This window comes from Bos taurus, chromosome 20 (assembly GCF_002263795.3).
Source record: "Bos taurus isolate L1 Dominette 01449 registration number 42190680 breed Hereford chromosome 20, ARS-UCD2.0, whole genome shotgun sequence".
In the NCBI taxonomy this organism is placed as follows: domain Eukaryota; kingdom Metazoa; phylum Chordata; class Mammalia; order Artiodactyla; family Bovidae; genus Bos; species Bos taurus.
In genome coordinates this window covers 17,859,763-17,881,693 of record NC_037347.1, presented here as the reverse complement: position 1 = coordinate 17,881,693, position 21,931 = coordinate 17,859,763, and the positions used below count along the sequence as shown (strand labels likewise).

Genomic DNA, 21,931 nt, shown 5'->3' with positions numbered 1-21,931 from the left:
TGCCCAAGGTCTTGTGGCTGGTAATCCATATCTTGTCCTCTCCAGATCAAAGTTTGTTGATCAAACATTTCTTCTGGTTGGAAATGTAAAACACTGGATATGTGGGACAAAATGATGGTTGTACATCGAAAATTTGATAGACAAAACTGGCCTTCAGGTCATTTAGAATTCATTAATTCTTGTTACCCTCTTTTGCTGGAAGCATATGTGCTTGTCCATTGACAGTGTGACTGATGAAATACAAAAGCGACTAAAAAGGCCTTTGTGAGGATTTGTCATCTGCCGCTGTGTTTCTGTCCTTGTTATTTGCCTGTTTGGGTCAGTATAGGATGTAAACAGATTTAAGACCACCGAATGGTTTGGAACCATTCACCTTGTGCAAAAAAAAAAAGGTTTTGTTTTCCTTCATCTCAAGGGAGCTGCCTTTCCTCACTGTGCTTTACTTTGGCTTGTAGATTACAGTGCATCTTTTTGCTGAGATCACTGAGTGCAGATTAGGTGGAGTAGTGGAAAGGAGAGTAAAAGCATGCTGGGTGGTGGAGAAGATACTGAACTAGAGCTGAAATGTGCCATGGATAATTCAGAAACTGAATGATGCACACACCAGTGATTTGATAATTGCTTTTATATACTTTGAGGCATTGAAGCTAGGAAGGCAATTTAAAAGTATTGAATTTGTTTCATTGTAATTCATAGCAAATAATTAAGTGTCCTTTGTGAAAGAACCAGCAATACTTTCTAGATGCTGGGTTGTCTGCTAGGTGCTGAAAATGCTAAGTTTTGCTGAGTACTCTGTCCTGTTTTTGGTTGAGTCCTTTAAAGAGGCTTTATATTTCTGAGGGACAGCAGAATGAAGTGTTTAATCATCAAAGAGCTTTATTTTTAAAGCTACAACTGTTTCAGGAGTGTGTTGGAAGGGAAGGAGATAAATGCTCAAAGTGGGACCCTAAATTAATAAAATTTGGCGGATGACTTACTCAATTTGGTTAACTTGGTTATTAAGGCTAATTACAGCTTTTGTAGTGGTGACTGTTTAGATAAAAGACCGTATCTATTATAGCTCTGAACCTGAATCTAACATTAAGAACATTCTTTCAAGATGAAACCTCTCTTTAGGGAGGTGAACAATAAAAGAATGTAACTGGCAATTTAATAAAGGCTTGGCTTTAAAATTTTTTTTCTCATTCTGCAATGGAAATTTTCTTATTAGAGAACTGTAAGCATGAAAATCTAGTTTTATAGCTATAACTTTTCCTCGAATCATAGAAATCATTGTTGAAAGTTTTCAAGAGTATTTAACATTTTGTTTTTAAGATCTTGTAATCCGTTTGCATTTTAGTTTTCTCATCTTTAATGTAGGTGTATTATTTCTGATCATAAAGGATTATTGTCGTAAGTTAATGAAAAACATTTGTAAAGCCCTTAATATAGGGCCTATAGCACATGATAGGCACCCAAGAATTGGTGACTATTAGTGATAATGATGATTATTTAATTAAAGTTGTAATTGGTATTCCTACATTTATTGCCTCAAAGGAACTTTTTTCAAAGCGGAACTGTATGCTTTGTCAGTATTGTGCTAGCTTCTATAAACTCTGAGTTTTCACCAAATGAAAGTGAAGCTCATTGGATCCTTATCACCTTGTCACATCATTCATAGGCAAGTCAATCAGTCCTTCAGCATTGTACACATTGATTAGTACTTTCTTAATTTTATCTTTGCGTTACTTCAGAAAAACCACACAGTGCTTAGGATAAATTTGGTTTTTGATTCTATTTTTAAAACTTTGTATTGTACTTATATCTTTAAAAAGAAAAAGAAATTGAGTGTGAAAAACAGTAGATTTGAGATACATATATATGTTAAGACATATAACTTTTGGTTTTAATTCAAAATTAACTCTATCTTCTACTTTTATTTGGCATGTGGGTGCTTTTAAGCCGATTTCCAAAATAAATTACAGTTCACACAGGTGGAAAGAAATACAGAATTCTAAAATTACAAAATAGGCGCATTAAAAGTAAATAAACTCATTTTGGATAGACATTTACATCATGTTATTTGTCAGTATTAATTTACTTGGTTGCCCTTTTACACATGACCTTGATTCTTTACTAACAACCTGATAATGAAATTTCTAGTCTTACAACACATCTTTCAGAGCAGTTTTTTTTGTTTGTTTGCTTTAATTTCTTCTTTTTTTGATTGGAGGATAATTGCTTTACAATGTTGTGTTGGTTTCGCTATACAACAGTGTGAATCAGCCATAAGGATACCTATGTCCCCACCCATTTGGACCTCCTTCCCACCCTCCCCGTCCTACCCCTCAAGGTTGTCACGGAGCACCAGGTTGAGCTTCCTGTGTTAAACGACAACTTCCCACTGCTATCTATTTTAGAGCAACTTTTTTATTTTAGTTTTATCTGATGTTCATTTAAGAGTAGTAGAATTATAATATTAAAACACATCTTGGCAGAAAGATATGAAAAGTTCTTAATTCTGAAACATTAATTTCATTTTTAAAGAAAATTTTATGATTTAGAAAATGAATTCAGTATAGCTTTAGAGATAGAAATGCTAAGTTTTGATCCAGTATATAGCATTCATTAGATTTAATTATTACCATGTATCTTTTTGTGTTTGTATTGTTATGTTGTCCATCAGTTCAAAATCTAAAGCCTGGTAAAGTTGTATCTCATTTTCCAGTGGGGTGCCATAGGGAAAGCTGTCACTTACAGGTTCTTTAGATACCATTTTGATTTGTCCCTTGCTTTGTGACAGTGTGTGGTCATGTTTTATGTAGTCATGTTTCATTTGAAGCTGATTTTTCTGGTTCTTAGCACGGGAAATGCATACAGTTAATAAGATACCGATGTCCATTGACTTGTAGAGAAATCCTGCAGAGAGGACACTCATAACTAGGACTTTGCATACCAAGAGATAAAATTGTTTGATCTGTATATTAATTAGCAATTTAAAAATATTTTTTGTTACATACAGTAAAATTCTTAACTATATTGTAAAATAGATGCTTTAACTGGAGCACGTATTACACCTGACATTTTTAGTGTGCAATTTTGAGTTTAGACAAAAGCATAGAGTCATATGATCAGTGAAGATGTGGAATGCTTATATCGCCTCCCAAAATTCCCTCACACCATTTTTTTTATAATCAATTCATCACCTGCCCCCTGTCCTTAGCATTGGTAGTCTACTCTGTTCCTTTAGTTTTGCCTTCTCCAAAGTGTCATATAAATGGAATAATAAAGTGTGTGTACTTGTGTGTGCACTTATATACACTTTTGATTCTGGCTTCCTTCATTTAGTATAGTGCATTTGAGTTGTTATGTGTTTTTCAATGGTCTGTTTCTTGTTGTTAAGTAGTATTATGTTATATGAATATACCAAGTTTGTTCTTCCATTCACCAGTTGAAGGACATTCAGGTTGTTGACAGTCTTTTGCATTTACAAATAGAACTGCTGTAGACATTCTTGTAAAGTTTTTATGTGAACCTAAGTTTTCGTTTCTCTAGGGCAAATCCTGAGAGGTAGGATTGCTGGGTCGTATGCTAAATGTTTAATTTAATGAGAAACTACTGAACCATATTCCAGGACACCTATATCATTTTGCACTCACAGCAGCAATTATGAGCATTGTTGGCCATCTGCATGTCTTCTTTGGAGAAATACCTAGTCAGTTCTTCTACCCATTTTTTAATCAAGTTGTTTGTTATATTTATGTTGAGTTGTATGAGCTGTTTATATATGCTACCTATTAACCCCTTACTGATCTTATCATTCGTAAATATCCTGTTGCATTCAGTAGGTTGTCTTCTTGTTTTGTCAGTGGTTTCCTTTGCTGTGCAAAAACTTTGAAGTTCAGTTAGGTCCCATTTGTTTATTTTTGCTTTTATATCCTTTGCTTTAGGAGAAAGATCTCCCCCAAAATACTGCTATGATTTATGTCAAAGAATGTTCTGCCTGTATTTTCCTCTAGAAGTTTCATGGTTTCCAGTCTTACATTTAGGTTTTTAATCCATTTTGAGTTTATTTTTGTATATGGTGTTAGAGAATGTTCTGATTTCATTCGTTTACATATAGCTGTCTAGTTTTCCAAGCACCAGTAACTGAAGAGACTGTCTTCTCTACGTTTTATATTCTTGCCTCCTCTGTTGTAGAGTGATTGCCCATAAGTGCATAGGTTTTATTTCTGGACTCTCTACTCTGTACCATTGATCTGTGTGTCTGGTTTTTATATCAGTACCATGCTGTTTTGATTACTGTAGCTTCATAGTATAGTCTGAAGTCAGGGATTATGTTGGCTATTTGGGGTCTTTTGTGTTTTTATACTAAAGCCATTGGAATTGTGATAGGGATTGCATTAAATCTGTAGATTGCCTTTGGGAGTATAGTCATTTTAACAATATTAATTCTTCCAATCCAAAAACATGTTCTGTCTTTTCATCAGTTTGTATCATCTTCAGTTACTTTTACTAGTCTCTTACAGTTTTCCAAGTACATGTCTTTTCCCTCTTTAGTGAAAGTGGTAGTCGCTCAATCTCGTCCGGCTCTTTGCAGCCCCACAGACTATAGCCCGCTAGACTCGTCTGTCCATGGAATTCTCCAAGCAAGAATACTGAAGTGGGTAGCCATTCCCTTCTCCAGGGGAGCTTCTCGACCCAGGGCTGGGGAGACCTCCAATTTTTTTTTCTTTAAATTGCTTGGTTATTCTCTATCTATTTTTGTCAGTTATGTACACAGACGCCTGCTGGGGTTTTGAGTAGGGTTATGTTGATTCTTTACCATCTGAGCCGTGAGGGAAGTCCTTTTTACATCTTTAGGTAGATTTATTCCTAGATGTTTTACTCTTTTTGATGTGACAGTAAATGAGACTGCTTCCTTCATTTCTCTTTCTGATAGTTCATTGCTAGTGTATAGAAATGTAGCAGGTCTGTATAATAATTCTGTATGCTGCAGCTTTTCTGAATTCATTGTTGAGCTCTAGTAGTTTTCTGGTGATATCCTTAGGATTTTTTATGTATAGTATCCTGTCATCTGCAACAGTTTCCTTTCTCATAATGATTAATGATGTTAGCATGTTTTCATCAGCAGTTTTCCATCTGTGTATCTTTTAAAAAATTTACATATGTATTTTTCTGGGTCTTCATAGCTGCGTGCGGGCTTTTTCTAGTTGCAGCGAGTAGAGACTACTCTCTAGTTGCAGTTGCGGGTTTCTCATTGTGGTGACTTCTGTTCTAGAGTGGGGCTCCAGGGCACGTGAGCTTCGGTAGATGTGGCATGTGAGCTCCAGAGCAAGCTTAGTAGTTGTGGCACGTGGGCATAGTTGCCCCACAGCATGTTGGATCTTCCTGGACCAGGGATTGAACCCATATCCCTTGCATTAGCAGGTGGGTTCCTAACCACTGGACCACCAGGGAAGTCCTCAAACATCTTCTTTAGTGAAGTGTTTTTTTCCAATTTTTTTTGCCCATTTGTACTAGAATTACTTATTTTCTTGATGAGTTTTGAGCAGATTTTACATACTCTAGATATAAGTTCTTTGTCAGATATATGATTTGCACATATTTCTCCCCATCTGTGGCTTGTCTTTTCATTCTCTTTGTATTGTTTTTTTGTAACACAAAAAGTTTTAATGTTGTTGAAATCCACTTGATAAATTTTATCTTTCATAAATATGCTTGATATTTATGTAAGATTATCTCTGCCTAGTCCTAAGGTCACAACAGTGTTTTCCAGAAGTTTTATGGTTGTGCTTCCCAGGTGGTGCTAGGGGTAAAGAATCCACCTGCCGTGCAGAAGACACAAAAGATGCAGGTTCAATCCCTGGTCAGGAAGATTCCCCTGGAATAGGAAATGGCAGCCCACTCTAGTATTCTTGCCTGGAAAACTCCATGGACAGAGAAGCCTGATGGACTGCAGTCCATGATCCATTTTGAGTTAATTTTTAGTAAGTTAATTGAGTTAATTTTTAACAAACTGTGTATTATAGATTTTTTTAAAATTTTTATTTTATTTTTAAACTTTACAATATTGTATTAGTTTTGCCAAATATCGAAATGAATCCGCCAGAGGTATACCTGTGTTCCCCATCCTGAACCCTCCTCCCTCCCCATACCCTCCCTCTGGGTCATCCCAGTGTACCAGCCCCAAGCATCCAGTATCGTGCATCGAACCTGGACTGGTGACTCGTTTCATACATGATATTATACATGTTTCAATGCCATTCTCCCAAATCTCCCCACTCTCTCCCTCTCCCACAGAGACCATAAGACTGATCTATACATCAGTGTCTCTTTTGCTGTCTCGTACACAGGATTATTGTTACCATCTTTCTAAATTCCATATATATGTATTAGTATACCTTATTGGTGTTTTTCTTTCTGGCTTACTTCACTCTGTATAATAGGTTCCAGTTTCATCCATCTCATTAGAACTGATTCAAATGTATTCTTTTTAATGGCTGAGTAATACTCCATTGTGTATATGTACCACAGCTTTCTTATCCATCCATCTGCTGATGGGCATCTAGGTTGCTTCCATATCCTGGCTATTATAAACAGTGCTGCGATGAACATTGGGGTACACGTGTCTCTTTCCCTTCTGGTTTCCTCAGTGTGTATGCCCAGCAGTGGGATTGCTGGATCATAAGGCAGTTCTATTTCCAGTTTTTTAAGGAATCTCCACACTGTTCTCCATAGTGGCTGTACTAGTTTGCATTCCCACCAACAGCGTAAGAGAGTTCCCTTTTCTCCACACCCTCTCCAGCATTTATTGCTTGTAGACTTTTGGATCGCAGCCATTCTGACTGGCGTGAAATGGTACCTCATAGTTGCACATTATAGATTTAAGTACATTTTATGTGAATATCCACTTGTTGTAGCACTAGTTATAAAAAGAATTATCTCTTCTTCATTGAATTGGCTTTGAACCTTGAATTGATGTTTACAATGATATATGTACTTGTTATTTCACAGTCATGTACTCTCTTGATTACTCTTAATTTTTTAGAAGGTCTCAGAATCAGGTGCTGGGGAGACCTCCACATTTTTTATTCTTTAAATTGTTTGGTTATTCTCTATCTGTTTTTGTATGTACACAGATGCCTGCTGGGGTTTTGAGTAGGGTTATGTTGAACATATAGATCAATTTTCTTTTCCATGTATTTCTTAATTAGATTTACTAATATTTTGTTGCAGTGTTTTATTTTATTTATGTAATCATATTGGTGTTTTTTTGGGGGGGGCCTGGTAATATCAGGGCAATGCTGGCCTCATAATATAAATTGAAAACCATTCCCTTTCTTCTGTTTTCTAGAAGATATTTTATAGAATTGGTGTTATTTCTTTCTTTACTGTTTGGTAGAATTTTCCAGGGAAACATCTAGACCTGCATTGTTGGAGTTTTTAATTTAAAGCTATTGTGATTATTATTTTTCTTGAGAGAACTGTGATAGTTTGTGATTTTTCAAGGAATTTGTCCATTTCATCTAATAGAATTTATGGTCATAAAGTTGTTCATAGTATTCCTCTATGAACCTTTTTAAGGTCTCTAGGATCTTCAATGATGTACCCTTTTTTTATTCCTGATACTCATAGTTTGTCTTCTCTGTTTTTTAGTCAGACTGATTACAGTCTGACTTCATTAATCTTTTTAAAGAACTAGCTTTTGGTTTCATTAAACAAAATTTAGGGGGTGGTTTTCCATTTATTGATTTCTAATCTGCTGTTTTCTTCCTTCTGCTTGCTTTGGCTTTGATTTCTCATTCTATTTCTAGTTTCTTAAGTTGGATATTTAGATTATTGGTTTGAATCTTCTTTCCTTTTCCAATATAAGCATTTAATACTGTAATTGTCTTTCTAAACTCTTTATAGCCATACATCACAAATTTTGAAATATTTTGTTTGCATTTTCATTCAGAACAATGTATTTTCTGTTTTCTTCAGTGATTTCTTTTACTCATTAATTATTTAGAAGTGTGTTAATTCCCAGATACTTGGGGATTTTTCTGAATATCTTCCTGTTACTGATTTATACTTTGTATAGTTTCATTTCTTGAATATTTGTCAACATTTGTTTTATGGCCCAAAGTATGGACTATGAATGTTCTGTGCATAAATGTTGTAAATATTCTCTGTGCATTTTAGAAAATATAGGATTTAGTTTTGTTTTTTCTCTACTGATGTTAAGTGGCATGTCTGTAAATGTCAATTAGATTGTTGTTGATAGTGTTATTTTAAGTGTTCTTTATTCTTGCTAATTTTCTGTCTACTAATTCTATTAGTTATTGGGAAAGAAGTATTGAGATCTCCAAATACATTTGTGGATTTATTTATTTCTCCTTTCAGCTCTGTCGGTTTTTGCTTCATATACTTGGAAGTCTTAATGTTAGGTGCAGCATCCTCATTTAGGATTGTTACGGTTTTAGGGGAACTGACCCTTCTATCATGCTGTGTTTCACTTTATCTGGTGTAGTACTTCTTGTTCCAGAGTCTACTTTGTCTGATAATAATATGGCACTCCAACTTTATTTTGCAAGTGTTTACATAGTGTATCTTTTCCCATCCTTTTCCATCTAATTTATCTATGTCATTTTATTTGAAGTGGGTTTTCTAGTACACAGCATAGAGTTAGGTCTTATATGTTTTTTGTTTGTTTGTTTTAGGTCTTGTTTTTTAAATCTGATTTTATCATCTCTTTAATTGGTATGCTTAGATGATTTACATTTAGTATAATTATTGATGTGGCTCAATTTAGGTCTATCATTTAATCATTTATTTGCTGTAGCCTCTCTGTGTTCCTTTGTTCCCTTTCTCCTTCCTTCTCTCCTTTGGAATATTTTTTAAAGTTTTTTATTATTATTTCATTTAAATTTATCTATCACCTTTTTTTTTGTATTTCTTTGTATTTTTTAAAATGATTTATTTAGTATTACAAGAAAAATACCTAACCTTAAACTGTTTATTTTGAGTTTCTATTTTGCCACTCAGAGTAGAATGTAGAATCTAACACTCACATAGGTCCCTTTGCTTGCCTCCTTCATGTTACAGGTTTCATGTATTTTACGTCTGTGCTCAGTCACTTCAGTGGTGTCCGACTCTTTATGGCCCTGTGAACTGTAGCCATCCAGGCTCCTCTGCTCATGGAAATTTCCAGGCAAAAATGCTAGAGTGGGTTGCCACTTCCTACTCCAGAGGATCTTCCTGACTCAGGGATCAAACCCCCGCATCTCTTGTATCTCTTGCATTGGCAGGCAGATTCTTTACCATGCATAGCTCCACCATACATCTACATACATTTAAAACACTGCAAGATAATGTTCATGTTTTTGCTTTCAATAGTCCTACTTATCTTAAAGAACTTAAAAAGGCAAAAATACTCCATTTTATTTACTCAGGTTTTATGTTTCTGTTGTGATCCCTTTATTCCTATAGTTCCAAGTTTCCCTTTAGTGTTATTTCTCTTCAGCCTGAAGAACTTGCGTTAGCATCAAGTCTCATAAACAATATATGTTGTTAGTTTTTCCTGATCTGACAGTGCCTTCACTTCACCACCATACATGAATGATATTTTGCCAAGTCTGGGTTGATATTTATATTTCTTTTAACACTTTAAAGATATTGTTCCACTGTCTTCTGTCCTGTATAATTTCCAATGAGAAATCACTAATTATTTGAGTCATTCTGCTTTATACAGTATTTCATTTTTCTGTGACTGCTTTCAGTGTTTTATCTTTGGTTTTCGGTGATTTTAATTATCACTGGGCATGGATTTGAGTTTATGCATTTTTTTGGTTAGCTCAGCTTCTTTGATCTGTAAATTCCTAACTTCAGTTTTGGGACATTTTCAGTAATTATTTCTTTTAAGTTTTTCTGTATCTATGTCTCATATTCTTTGGCTCTCCAGTAATACAAATGTATTCAAATGCTTTTGAACGGTGGTGTTGGAGAAGACTCTTGAGAGTCCCTTGGACTGCAAAGAGATCCAACCAGTCCATTACAAAGGAGATCAGTCCTGGGTGTTCATTGGAAGGACTGATGCTGAAGCTGAAACTCCAATACTTTGGCCACTTCATGCAAAGAGTTGACTCATTGGAAAAGACTGATGCTGGGAGGGATTGGGGGAAGGAGGAGAAGGGGACGACAGAGGATGAAATGGCTGGATGGCATATTCACTTCTGTCAATAGTGTTTACCTTCCTTGGTGGCTCAGATAGTAAAGTCTGCCTGCCGCTCTGGAGACTCATGTTCAATCCCTGGGTCCGGAAGATCACCTGGAGAAGGAAGCGGCAACCCACTCCAGTATTCTTGCCTGGAGATCCCATGGGTGGAGGAGCCTGGCAGGCTGCAGTCCATGGGGTTGCAAAGAGTCGGACATGACTGAGCCATTTCACTTTCTTTCTTTCTTTTCATCTGATGGAGCATAATTATAATGGTTGCATAAAATCTCTGATAATTCTAACATCTGGTTCATTGTTTTTCCCTTTGGAATTGATCACATTTCCCTTTTTTCTTTTAAACCAAGTAATTTTGGATCCTGAATATTTTAAATATTATAAGAGTCAAGGTCCTATTATAATCCTCCAGAGAAATTTTTTTTTTTAAGCATACAATCAGTTAGATATATTAAGACCACGAGTTTCACCTTCTTGGGGTGATGTTCTGCTGCATTGGTTCAGTCTCAGGCACATGAGGTATGAGAATACTTGTGCCTATTTTTGTACCAGATATCCAAGGGTCTCCCTGTCTAGTTTCTGAGTGGCAGGGGGGTTTCCCTTTTCGCAATCAAGTTTTATTTCCATAAACCACTTGCTGTTGTTTATTTTTCAGCTTTTTGTACTTTTTTTATTACTGTTTTTTAAACTTCATCCAGTTTTTAGTTGTAATTATGGGAAGAGATAAGCCATAATGGGCTTTACTTCATCTTAATCCTATCACATTTTGTTTCTGATTGGCATTTTAAAATATAGAAATGTAAACTGTAAACACCTGTGGCTTAGGTTGTAGCCATGTTTATTTTCTGATATAAATATCAAACATTTTGATATAAATATCAGACATTATTTGATACTTAAAATATCAGGTTCTCTAAATGAAGAACTTGCTAATTTTAAGTATGAAAGAATGTAAAGTATCTCTTTTGGACAAGCAAAAAACAAACAGATCATTGTTACCTTTATCATTCACTTGGTTAACACAACTGATTAAAATGAACACAGATTCACTTTTTCAAAGAAAAAGTGTTATGAATGGCATTGAAGTACTGGTATCTGTCTTGTTTTGAAATTAATAAAGTAAAATTTGAATTTGTTTTTTTTTTGGCTGCACGGTATGGCTTGTAGGATCTTGCCCTTTCCCCCTGCACTGGAAGTGTGGAGACCTAACCATTGGACCACCAGGGAATTCACAAAACTTAAACTTTTAAAGCTTTTAAAACTGAAATATTTGCTTGAATTAGCTACCTTTTTGAAGAATGTAGAAAGCAGTGACAAATTTATCACTTATTCAAATTATGAGATATGCCTTCTAAATTCATTATGGCTTTTCCTTTGAAAAACAAGTGAACATTTTTATTGAAATATAGTTGCTTTAAAATATTGTGTTACTTTCAGGTGTATAGCAAAGTGATTTGGTTTTATATATTTATATATGTAATCAAAAATATTCATATTCCATTGTTTTCCATTAAGGTATTTATAAGATATTTGACTGTAGTTCCCTGTGCTATACAGTTAAATTCATATTGTTTATCTGTTTTATATATGGTAGTGTATAAATATCAATAACCTCAGATATGCAGATATGCCACCCTTATGGCAGAAAGTGAAGAGGAACTAAAAAGCCTTTTGATGAAAGTGAAAGTGGAGAGTGAAAAAGTTGGCTTAAAGCTCAACATTCAGAAAACAAAGATCATGGCATCTGGTCCCATCACTTCATGGGAAATAGATGGGGAAACAGTGGAAACAGTGTCAGACTTTATTTTTCTGGGCTCTAAAATCACTGCAGATGGTGACTGCAGCCATGAAATTAAAAGACACTCACTCCTTGGAAGGAAAGTTATGACCAACCTACATAGCATATTCAAAAGCAGACACATTACTTTGCCAACAAAGGTTCGTCTAGTCAAGGCTATATGGTTTTTCCTGTGGTCATGTATGGATGTGAGAGTTGGACTGTGAAGAAGGCTGAGCGCCGAAGAATTGATGCTTTTGAACTGTGGTGTTGGAGAAGACTGTTGAGAGTCCCTTGGACTGCAAGGAGATCCAACCAGTCCATTCTGAAGGAGATCAGCCCTGGGATTTCTTTGGAAGGAATGATGCTAAAGCTGAAACTCCAGTACTTTGGCCACCTCATGCGAAGAGTTGACTCATTGGAAAAGACTCTGATGCTGGGAGGGATTGGGGGCAGGAGGCGAAGGGGACGACAGAGGATGAGATGGCTGGATGGCATCACTGACTTGATGGACGTGAGTCTGAGTGAACTCCGGGAGTTGGTGATGGACAGGGAGGCCTGGTGTGCTGCGATTCATGGGGTCGCAAGGAGTCGGACACGACTGAGCGACTGATCTGATCTGCTCTAATGTGTTAGTCCCATACTCCTAATCTATCCCTCCCTCCTCTTCCGTTTGGTAATTAAGTTTTCTATGTCTGTGAATCTGTTTCTATTTTGTAAGTTAAGTTTCTTTGTAATACTTTTTAGATCCCACGTTTAAGTGTTACCATATAGCATTTGTCTTTGTCTGACTTACTTCACTTAGTATGATAGACTCTAGGTCCGTCCATGTTGCTACAAACAACAGCAATTATTTCATTGTTTTTCAATATTCTTTTGTGTGCATGTATGTATGTATTATGTAAGTATGTATATATACGTGTGTGTGTGTGTGTGTGTGTGTGTGTATCACATCCTCTTTATCCACTCATCTGTTGATGGTTACTTAGGTTACTTCCATGTCTTGTCTATTCTTTGTATCTTTTTCAATTAGGGATTTTGTCTTTTCCAGATATATGCCCAGGAATGGGATTGCTGGATCATATATGTTAACCCTATTTTAGGGAACCTCCATACTGTTCTCCATAGTTAGTCACTCAGTCGTGTCTGATGCTTTGTGACCCCATGGAGTGTAGCCCACCAGGCTCCTCTGTCTGGAATTCTCCAGGCAGGAATACTGGAGTGAGTAGCCATTCCCTTCTCCAGGAGATCTTCCCATCCCGGCAATCAAACCCAGGTCTCCTCCACTGCAAGTGGATGCTTTACTTGAGCCTCCAGGGAACATTCTCACCAACAGAGTAGGAGGGTTCCCTTTTCTCCACACCCTCTCTAGCAAGTGTTTTTTGGTAGACCTTTAGATGACAGCCATGCTGACCCATGTGAAGTGGTGCTTCGTTATAACTCTGATTTGCATTTCTCCGAGGATTAGCAGTGCTGGAATCTCTTCACGTGCCTGCTGGCCATCTGTATGTTCTCTTTGAGGAAATGTTTACTTAGGTCTTTTGCCCATTTTTTGATTGAGATTTTTTAAAATATTGAGCTCTATGAGATAATTTATGTATTTTGGAAATTAAGCCCTTCATCGCATTGTTTGCAAATATTTTATCTGAGGCCATAGGTTGTCTTTTCATTTTAAAGCAAGTGAACTTTTGATAAATGTTGAATGGTTTCATTCACAAAAAGACAAATTTAGTGATTTCATTTATATAAAGATTAGTTACTACTTAAATCATTTAGGGAAGTATATTTAAGTAAATTTTATTTTTGAAAGATCTGTTGATATATAGATATTCATACTAATGAACAGGCATAATAAAGCTGGAAATGCTTATAAGGAGACTAGGAAATAGTTTATTGGTGTCCATTGTTAAACCTTTATGATTTTATTGTAAAAAGGTAATCTTAGGAATAAATTTACTTTTTGTACAGAAGAACCGTTTAAAGTAGTTTATTAAAGCACCCATGAATAAACTCTGCTTGTAAATGAAAGTAAGAAATTGGTCCTTAAGTTTGTATTCTGAATTGACTTTGATCCAAAATGTCACACAAGTAGGAAGGTGATTAAAATCACCTTTGAAATCTCTCTCATCTTTATGTGTAACAGTATTTGGCTTCTTTGGTTCAAATTTGGGCTCTTTTGTCCTCTTTACATTGACCTCTCTATGAGATATGTTGCTTGGACTAAGGTAAAATTGCATTATAAAAACACAGACTTGGGTCCATTTTGAAATGACTTATCATTAACTATTAGGATTGGACATTTGTAAATTTTTAAAAATTTACTTTCCTCTCTCCCTTTAAATTAGGTGCTCTGTGGATGTGTATAGTTTTAAATCCCCACTGCAAGTTGGAGCAGAAGGCCAGTTGGCTAAAACAGCTAAAAAAGTGGAATGGTGTTGATGTCTGTCCATGGGAAGATGGAAATCATGGCAGTGAATTACCCAACTTAACCAATGCTCTGCCTCAGGGTGCAAATGCCAACCAAGGTGAGTCCACAGTGATAATCTGCTCATTTTGTACCTACTTAATTGTGCCTCTGCGGTTATAACAGTAACTTACAATAAATTTGGAAACATTATTTTACTCACTTAAGAAGTTACTATAACTCATGGACTTAATGTTTTAACGTGAGTGTGTGTGTGTGTGTGTGTGTGTGTGTGTGTGTTTTAATTTTTAATCAAGATCTGTGATTTTTTTTTCATATTCTCAGAATACAGATGGATGTAATACTTAACATGTACTAGTATGTGTTAAAATTGCATACTAATTATTTAGTTTGAATTTTAAAAAAAGTTCATGTTATGGGTGGTAGTGAATTACTGTGTAAAACAAAATTATTGAGAGACCTGAGGAACTGTTATTCTGTGTGTTGGTCAGTTCTTATTTGGGATACTATGCTATGTAATCAGTTAAAAATTCTTAGTTTTAGAATGTGGTATTTACATTTAACTCCTGGGACTACAGGGGAATGGGGTGCTGCTGGCATTCAGACCAGGAAAATTCTTTATTGTGAAAGGACTGTCTAGCATACTTGCTCCCACCTACTGTAGGCAATAGTACTCTCTAGCCTTTGGCAGCTAATGCTCCCAGGCATTTCCACATATCCTCTTAAGTACCTCTGTCTCTCATTTCTCTACTGTTGTGTGTGTGTGTGTATGTTTTTTTTTAAGTTTCTCTTTCTCTATTGGACCCACCCATTCAGGACAAGTCTTTCTAATCTTAAAAAAAGTCTGTCTTGCCCTCATTGTCCTGCTAGCTACTGACAGATTTTCTCCTTTCACATCCAATATTTAATTAATTCTTGCAAATAAAAATGTCATTCACTGTCACTGTTTTTGTGTAATTTTGTGCTGCTGCTCCCCCTTTTTTTAGAAAATGTGAAAGACTTTAAATTTATGATATATGCAAGATGGGAGTTAAATGACATCAGGAGGATTCAGGAATCAAGACTGTCTTTCAGTGTGTGCGGGTTCCATCTGTAGTTGGTACTCCTAGAAAGAGCTGGACAGTGCTGAGTATGAAATGTGATGTTAGCACAGTGTTTTCTGTCTCTACAGAGAGAGAAAATAATATGTATTATTCCATAGGGACTTGTCCAATCAAAAAGAGGTTTCAGGCCTTGGGAAGGATGATTGTCTGGCTCTCCTTTGTCTAGAGATATTTGCCTTGGGAATTCAGTATTTGAAATCTGTCACATCTTTATTGCTCATGATGATTTTATTTAATAATTTCAAAGAAAATAAATCTTCCTCTTATACCCCAAGTTTTTTTGCAGAGGCTCAGAATTTTCAAGTTTAACAATTCAACATTTATTGTCTTCCATTGCTAGGAAAAGGATGCTTACATCTACATAGGCAATATATCATTGATCTCTTCTTGACTTTATTATATTTAGAGGCTTCTTCGTGGCTGCCGTCCTAACATTTTACAGTGTACTTTTACTTTCCATTTGGTTACTTTCCCCTTGGTTAAACTTGACTATTCCATAGGCTTTAGAAAACTTCTTAGGAAGTGGTCCAACCTCCAGATAAAACAGTTTCATTTATGGTTTGACCTAGGGATATGCAGTCAGAACTAGTTTCTAAGGGCAGTATTTATGGCTGCTGGGGCTCCTCCTTTTAGAACATCCATATTCTCCAGAGGGGCTGGCAGAAGAGACAACCCTACAGAGGGGCTCTGGTGCTCAGCCTGCAGTGCTTCTGCTGGAGGGCTGAGCAGACTGGCTAGCGGAGAGCCTTTGGTGGCCCACAGAGCCTAGCAGCCATGCAGGTGGGTGAAGGGCACACATGGTCAGACCACGGGCAGAATTGCATGTGTTTGCACATCAGAATGAATGTGAAGCACAAGTCAGGCCGTGTCTTTGCTGAGATTATTTGTTAGAATTAATTGACAACATTAGAATCTGTACCCTTAGAGTAGTGTTTATTTTTTAAATATACCTGAATGGGAGCCTTTTTTAATTTTATCTTTTTTGATTGAAAAAACTATTATTTTATATGTGTGTTTGCTTAGTTGTGTCCAACTCTTTGCAGCCCCATGGACTGTAACCCACCAGGCTCCTCTGTCAATGGGATTCTCTAGGCCAGAATTACTGGAGTGGGTAGCCTTTCTCTTCTCCAGGGGATCTTCCCAACCCAGGGATTGAACCCAGGTCTCCCACATTGCAGGTGGATTCTTTACCCTATGAGCCACCAGGGAAGCCTGAGAATACTAGAGTGGGTAGCCTCCAGGGGAACTTTCCTGACCCAGGAATCAAACTGGGGTCTCCTGCATTGCAGGTGGATTCTTTACCAGCTGATGATGATGATTTCGTTGCTAAGTCGTTTCCGACTCTTGCGACCCCATGGACTGTAGCTTGCCAGGCTCCTCTGTCCGTGGGATTTTCCAGGCAAGAATACTAGAGTGGGTTGCCCTTTACTTCTCCTACTTTGCCACCTGAGCTACCACAAATTTGTGTGTTTATCATTCTAACCATTTAAGATCATGTTTCTCTATTTTCTGTGCTACTACAAAAAAATTTTAAACATAAGATATCTAAGATAAAAATTGACCAGAAGAAAAGAAAAAAAAAAGAAACTGACCAGGACTTCCCTGGTGGTCCAGTGGTTATGACTCCACATTCCCACTGCAGAGGGTGCAGTTTCTATCCTTGGCTGGGGAAACGAAGATCCCACGTGCTGTGTGGCAAAAAAAAAAAAAAATTGACCATGATTTTGATACTTAATCAAGTCAACTTTTTTAAGTCATTGTCTCTGTACATTTTTTTTGTTTCTGTGCTATTCAAAGCTTTATATTTTCTTTGAAACAGTATTTAGGTTTTTTTTGTTGTTGTTGTTACAATTGGTATTATTGATCTCTTAAGAGCCAACCACTGTAAAAAGTCTGGTGTGTGTCTTCTATGTATGTCTATGATCTTACAGTCACATAAAAACATGAAAAGTTAAGATTTTAATTTTTTTAATGAAATTGATACCACAGTGGATTAAGTAGACAGATAGGACTTTCATTCTCTTAGTGCGTGCATAATACTAAGTTGCTCTTTTAAAGTCTTCTTTTAATTTTAAATTCTGTTTCTGTGATTTGAGTTAAATGAAATTGCACAGCCACTTAACACTTATGTGTGATTTGGATTTTGGACTATTTGATTGACTGACTGTAAGAAGTCATGGAATCAGTTTCTTTATATTTATTCTGCTCTGCAAAAAAGCCCTGGTAGGTTCCAAAGGCTATGAAATACAAGGTCCTCGTTCCCCATCTGCAAAGTGTACACTGTCTGCTCCTAACAGGCAGTCTGGGCAGGGGCCAGAACAGATACATCAATGTTTATGCCTCTCAAATTGTCTGTCATCCATGCATTTTGATATGTCTGCCATTCAAGTACAGCTGTCTAAGTCCACCTGAGACCAAGCTGAAGTAATGTCTCTTTCTGTTAAAGACCATTCGAAAGCCTTTCAGAACAGCTGACACAGCTGAATTTGGAGTGAGGTTATCTGTGTTTTGATCTTGACTGCCATTGCCTGGGTGTGTGACCTTGGCAAGTCACTCTCGATTTTCGGTTCCATCAGCAGAATAGAGGGTTTGGTCTGGATAAGTTTTCAGAGCTTTTCTTGATTCAGGTGTGTTTTGATTTTTATGATTTCCTTTATGTCTGTGCTTAGCCAAAGCTCCAAGGACAGGAAGATGAAACTTTACCAACTAAGGAAGCTCCAGATTTTACTTCTCATTTAGTTAAGTCTCAGAACAGTGAGGGGTGATACTTGAGTTAAATAAAGTACCCATAAATAAAAATAGTTTGTTACCCTAATTGTCAGTTGAGGCTCTTTCTAAGGTTTGTGCCATAGTTGAAGGTAAGTCTGGAGTTCGGGACCCAAGGGCTGGGAGGGCAGGTAGAATTCGAACCATGTTTTCCAGAAGAACTGAATAATCCCAGAAGTTGGGGTAAGAATATCCTTTATTTCGCAAACATTTCTTTTCTCCGTCAGGTCCTGAAACTTGAACCCTCTTCGGAGTGTGTGCTTCTGCTCTTTTGTGATGCCCCAGCATACACTATGCTGGGGACATCACACCAGTCATGGAACCTGCACGGGAGTCAGGAGGCAGCCTGTAGGGCAAGGTAAGTGCGCTGGTTTGTTTTGTAGCTATGTTGTGTGGCTTTGTGAAATGTTAAATATATGCATTTATGCCCTTTGGGATATAAAGTACCATTTCATCATTATATCCCAAGAAGCATAATAATTTTAATTGTGCAAAACCGCACAATATAGTTAAAAAATACAACCAAAAGCACAACCCTTCTGCATATTTTTAAAGGCTGATTGCATCTTCCTGAAAGGTTCCATGGCTGGTGTCTCATCTCTTGCATAGTGTTTGTTGATCCCATCAGGGTAGCCCACCACAGCACCTCAGAAATGGGGAGCAGTGAGTTTTCCTGTGATTTTTGTGCTGAGTGCCTCCTCCGAGTGTATTTGGCATGGAAACTAGACGTGACAATTCTTTTTGCAGGACGCCTTTAACCTTAGCTTTGGTGGCTGCAGAGTGTGTGTGTTTGATAAAACAAGAGAATGAATGGTGGCTCTTTGGGCTGATTTGCCTCCTAGTACTTAGGACATGAGACTATTCACCCTCCATCCTTCTGCTTAGGGGGTGCAGGGCAGTCTGTGTGGGTGTGTTCATGAACATCTGGCCACAGAATGCTATGGTATGAAACTGATTTATTGACGTGTGAATCATAGCTGACACAGCTTTCTGAATTGTGGAAAAAACAGATTCATCGAACAGGCCACATCGGACAGTGTTCACCCGAGCCATTGAGGCATGCGATCTCCACTGGCAGGATAGCCACTTGCAGCACATTATCAGCAGTGACCTATACACCAACTACTGTTACCATGACGACACTGAAAACTCCCTCTTTGACTCCCGCGGGTGGCCCCTCTGGCATGGTAAGTGGCCAAACCGGAAAGACATTTCCATGACTTACTTCTTTGTTTAGTTTCTATAGCATTACTGGAGTGGGAGGTGGAGAGTTGAGGGATTCAATGGGAGATGGATGAATGCTTGGCAGTAGGAGTTTTTCATTCAAATCCAAGTTCAGAAATGGTTTCTTGTGTCTTTTTAATAGTATTTTGGGGGAAACATCTTACTATTAAATCCTGTTTTTATAGATATATCTGATAATGGCAACTTTCCTCCCTTCACTTTCTGTTTTAGAACATGTTCCTACAGCCTGTGCACGAGTGGATGCATTACGTTCTCATGGGTACCCCAGAGAAGCACTGAGACTAGCAATAGCTATTGTTAACACATTAAGACGACAGCAACAGAAGCAGTTGGAAATGTTCCGAACTCAGAAAAAAGGTGAATGTGGGAAGGAGTTTGTTTCCATTGGAATGGGATTCTTGGTGATAATGTCACTAGGTTTCATGTTCTTTGGCGGGGAGAGAGCTTTTAAAATTAGAGCCATGGAGATGGCTTCACTCACCACTCTTTTGAAATGTTTAATAGCTAGCTAATCTGTGACAAATTTTAGGCATTTTCCCTCTCTGGTTGAATGTTGTGAAACATAGGTTGTTTTTTTGTTTGTTTGTTTTTTAATGTTTCTTAGTTTCCTAAGTTAATTTTTTTTAAGGGGACAGTTGTTGTTTTTTGGGTTTTGTTTGTTTTTTTTTAACTGTTTGAGTTATGTAGTATATCTAAATTACCTAAAATGCAAGTTAACCAGATATATTTCATTCTGTGAAGAAACACTTTAATTGTGACAGTAAGGGCTCCAGTGGTAGACTGCCTATGTTTGAATTCTGGCAAGAGGTCCCGGCTGGAGACCTTAGGCATTGACTTGACCTTATCTGTGGACTGGGGCTCAATTGAGGACTTGTCTCCTGGAGTTGAAAGATTAAACTAGTTATTTCCTATAAAGTGCTGAAAGCAGGCCTCACATAATATAGAAGCACTGTAAAACATTTTAATTGTAATAACTTGTATATCAGGACATGATGGTGTATTTAAAGTGACCAAAGAGAACTCCTGGATTTTTTAGATTCTGTAAATAACCTTTGATGAGCTGTCAACTGGCAGAACATATTTAACTCCTCTTTGTCTCAGTTTATTAATCTTTTAAATTTTAAATAAGCATTGCTGCTGCTAAGTTGCTTCAGTCGTGTCCGACTCTGTGCGATCCCATAGACGGCAGCCCACCAGGCTCCCCTGTCCCTGGGATTCTCCAGGCAAGAACACCGGAGTGGGTTGCCATTTCCTTCTCCAATGCAGGAAAGTGAAAAGTGAAAGTGAAGTTGCTCAGTCGTGTCCGACTCTTAGCAACCCCATGGACTGCAACCTACCAGGCCCCTCTGTCCATAGGATTTTCCAGGCAGGAGTACTGGAGTGGGGTGCCATTGCCTTCTCCATAATAATTGCAACAGAGTTGTATTACATGCATAAGGCCCTGATCAAAAGAAAGAAATACGATGCTTTCTCTGATTAATCCATGTGCTTCTTTTTCTTCTGTACATGTAGATCTTTTTTATTTTTCTCTGGTATGATTGTTTTGTTTTTACTCTGGAATTTTATATCTTATTCAGAGAGAAGTAGTTTTAGTTGTGATTTTTTTGGCTTGTATTTTTATTTTATTCCTTGGGCAGTTACACACACATCTAGGGTATAGCTGAAAATTATCGAAAGTTAAAATGGGCTGGAGATTATTAGATTGTTGTAATATTTTATATCCTCTATATTACAAGTATTAAAAATGTTAACTAACATGTTTTGATGAAAGAAAGTTCCAAAGTGACCACATGAACCAAAAAAGGGGGAGGTCAGATAGGACTGGAATGTCATATCCCTGAAAGTCATTACTTTGTCCACTTCTTCATGTTCATCAAAGCATCACTGGTTACCAGATATATTTGCAGAATATGTTGTTTGGCCCTTAGCAAAATTTTTCTTAAGTCTCTCCCTTCACCTAAACACATACAATATATGGCCAAGAGGCGTTTACTTCTGAAAAGTAGAAAGGATGAAAATAGGCTAAGAGAGAATGAAGTATTTTTTATACTGCAACAGGACAGCTTGTTCTTGATCATCATTGGAGTTTTGAAACTTTACTTTATTGCTCTTTACTAAAAAATGTTTTTAAAATGAATTTAATTTAAATGTTACAATATCTAAGAAATACAAAATGTAAAAATGTTAGTTCATGTAGATTAAGTTGAAACATGTTAAGGTATTAATAGCTGCCTTTGAGGTCTCAGACTCAGTTCTCTTTTAGCCTTTACATAATAAAATTTTTAAATTCAGACTATTCTTTACTAGTACTACATATCATATCTGTATATCTTTCCCTACTTTATTTTTGTTTGCCCATATTCAAATAATAGGTGTTTTTGTACTGTTACAATTCCAAATTGCTGTAGCAGTTATTTCTTATG

At 36.9% G+C, this 21,931-nt stretch overlaps 1 protein-coding gene across 1 annotated transcript in view; it reads left to right on the top strand.

Annotated features, from left to right (window-relative positions):
- Positions 1-21,931, top strand: part of ZSWIM6 (zinc finger SWIM-type containing 6) — a 211,753-nt gene that overhangs the window by 170,796 nt on the left and 19,026 nt on the right. The window contains 3 exon segments of the mRNA XM_024981456.1: positions 14,315-14,494; positions 19,274-19,450; positions 19,719-19,865. Coding sequence (XP_024837224.1) covers positions 14,315-14,494; positions 19,274-19,450; positions 19,719-19,865 — 504 coding nt within the window.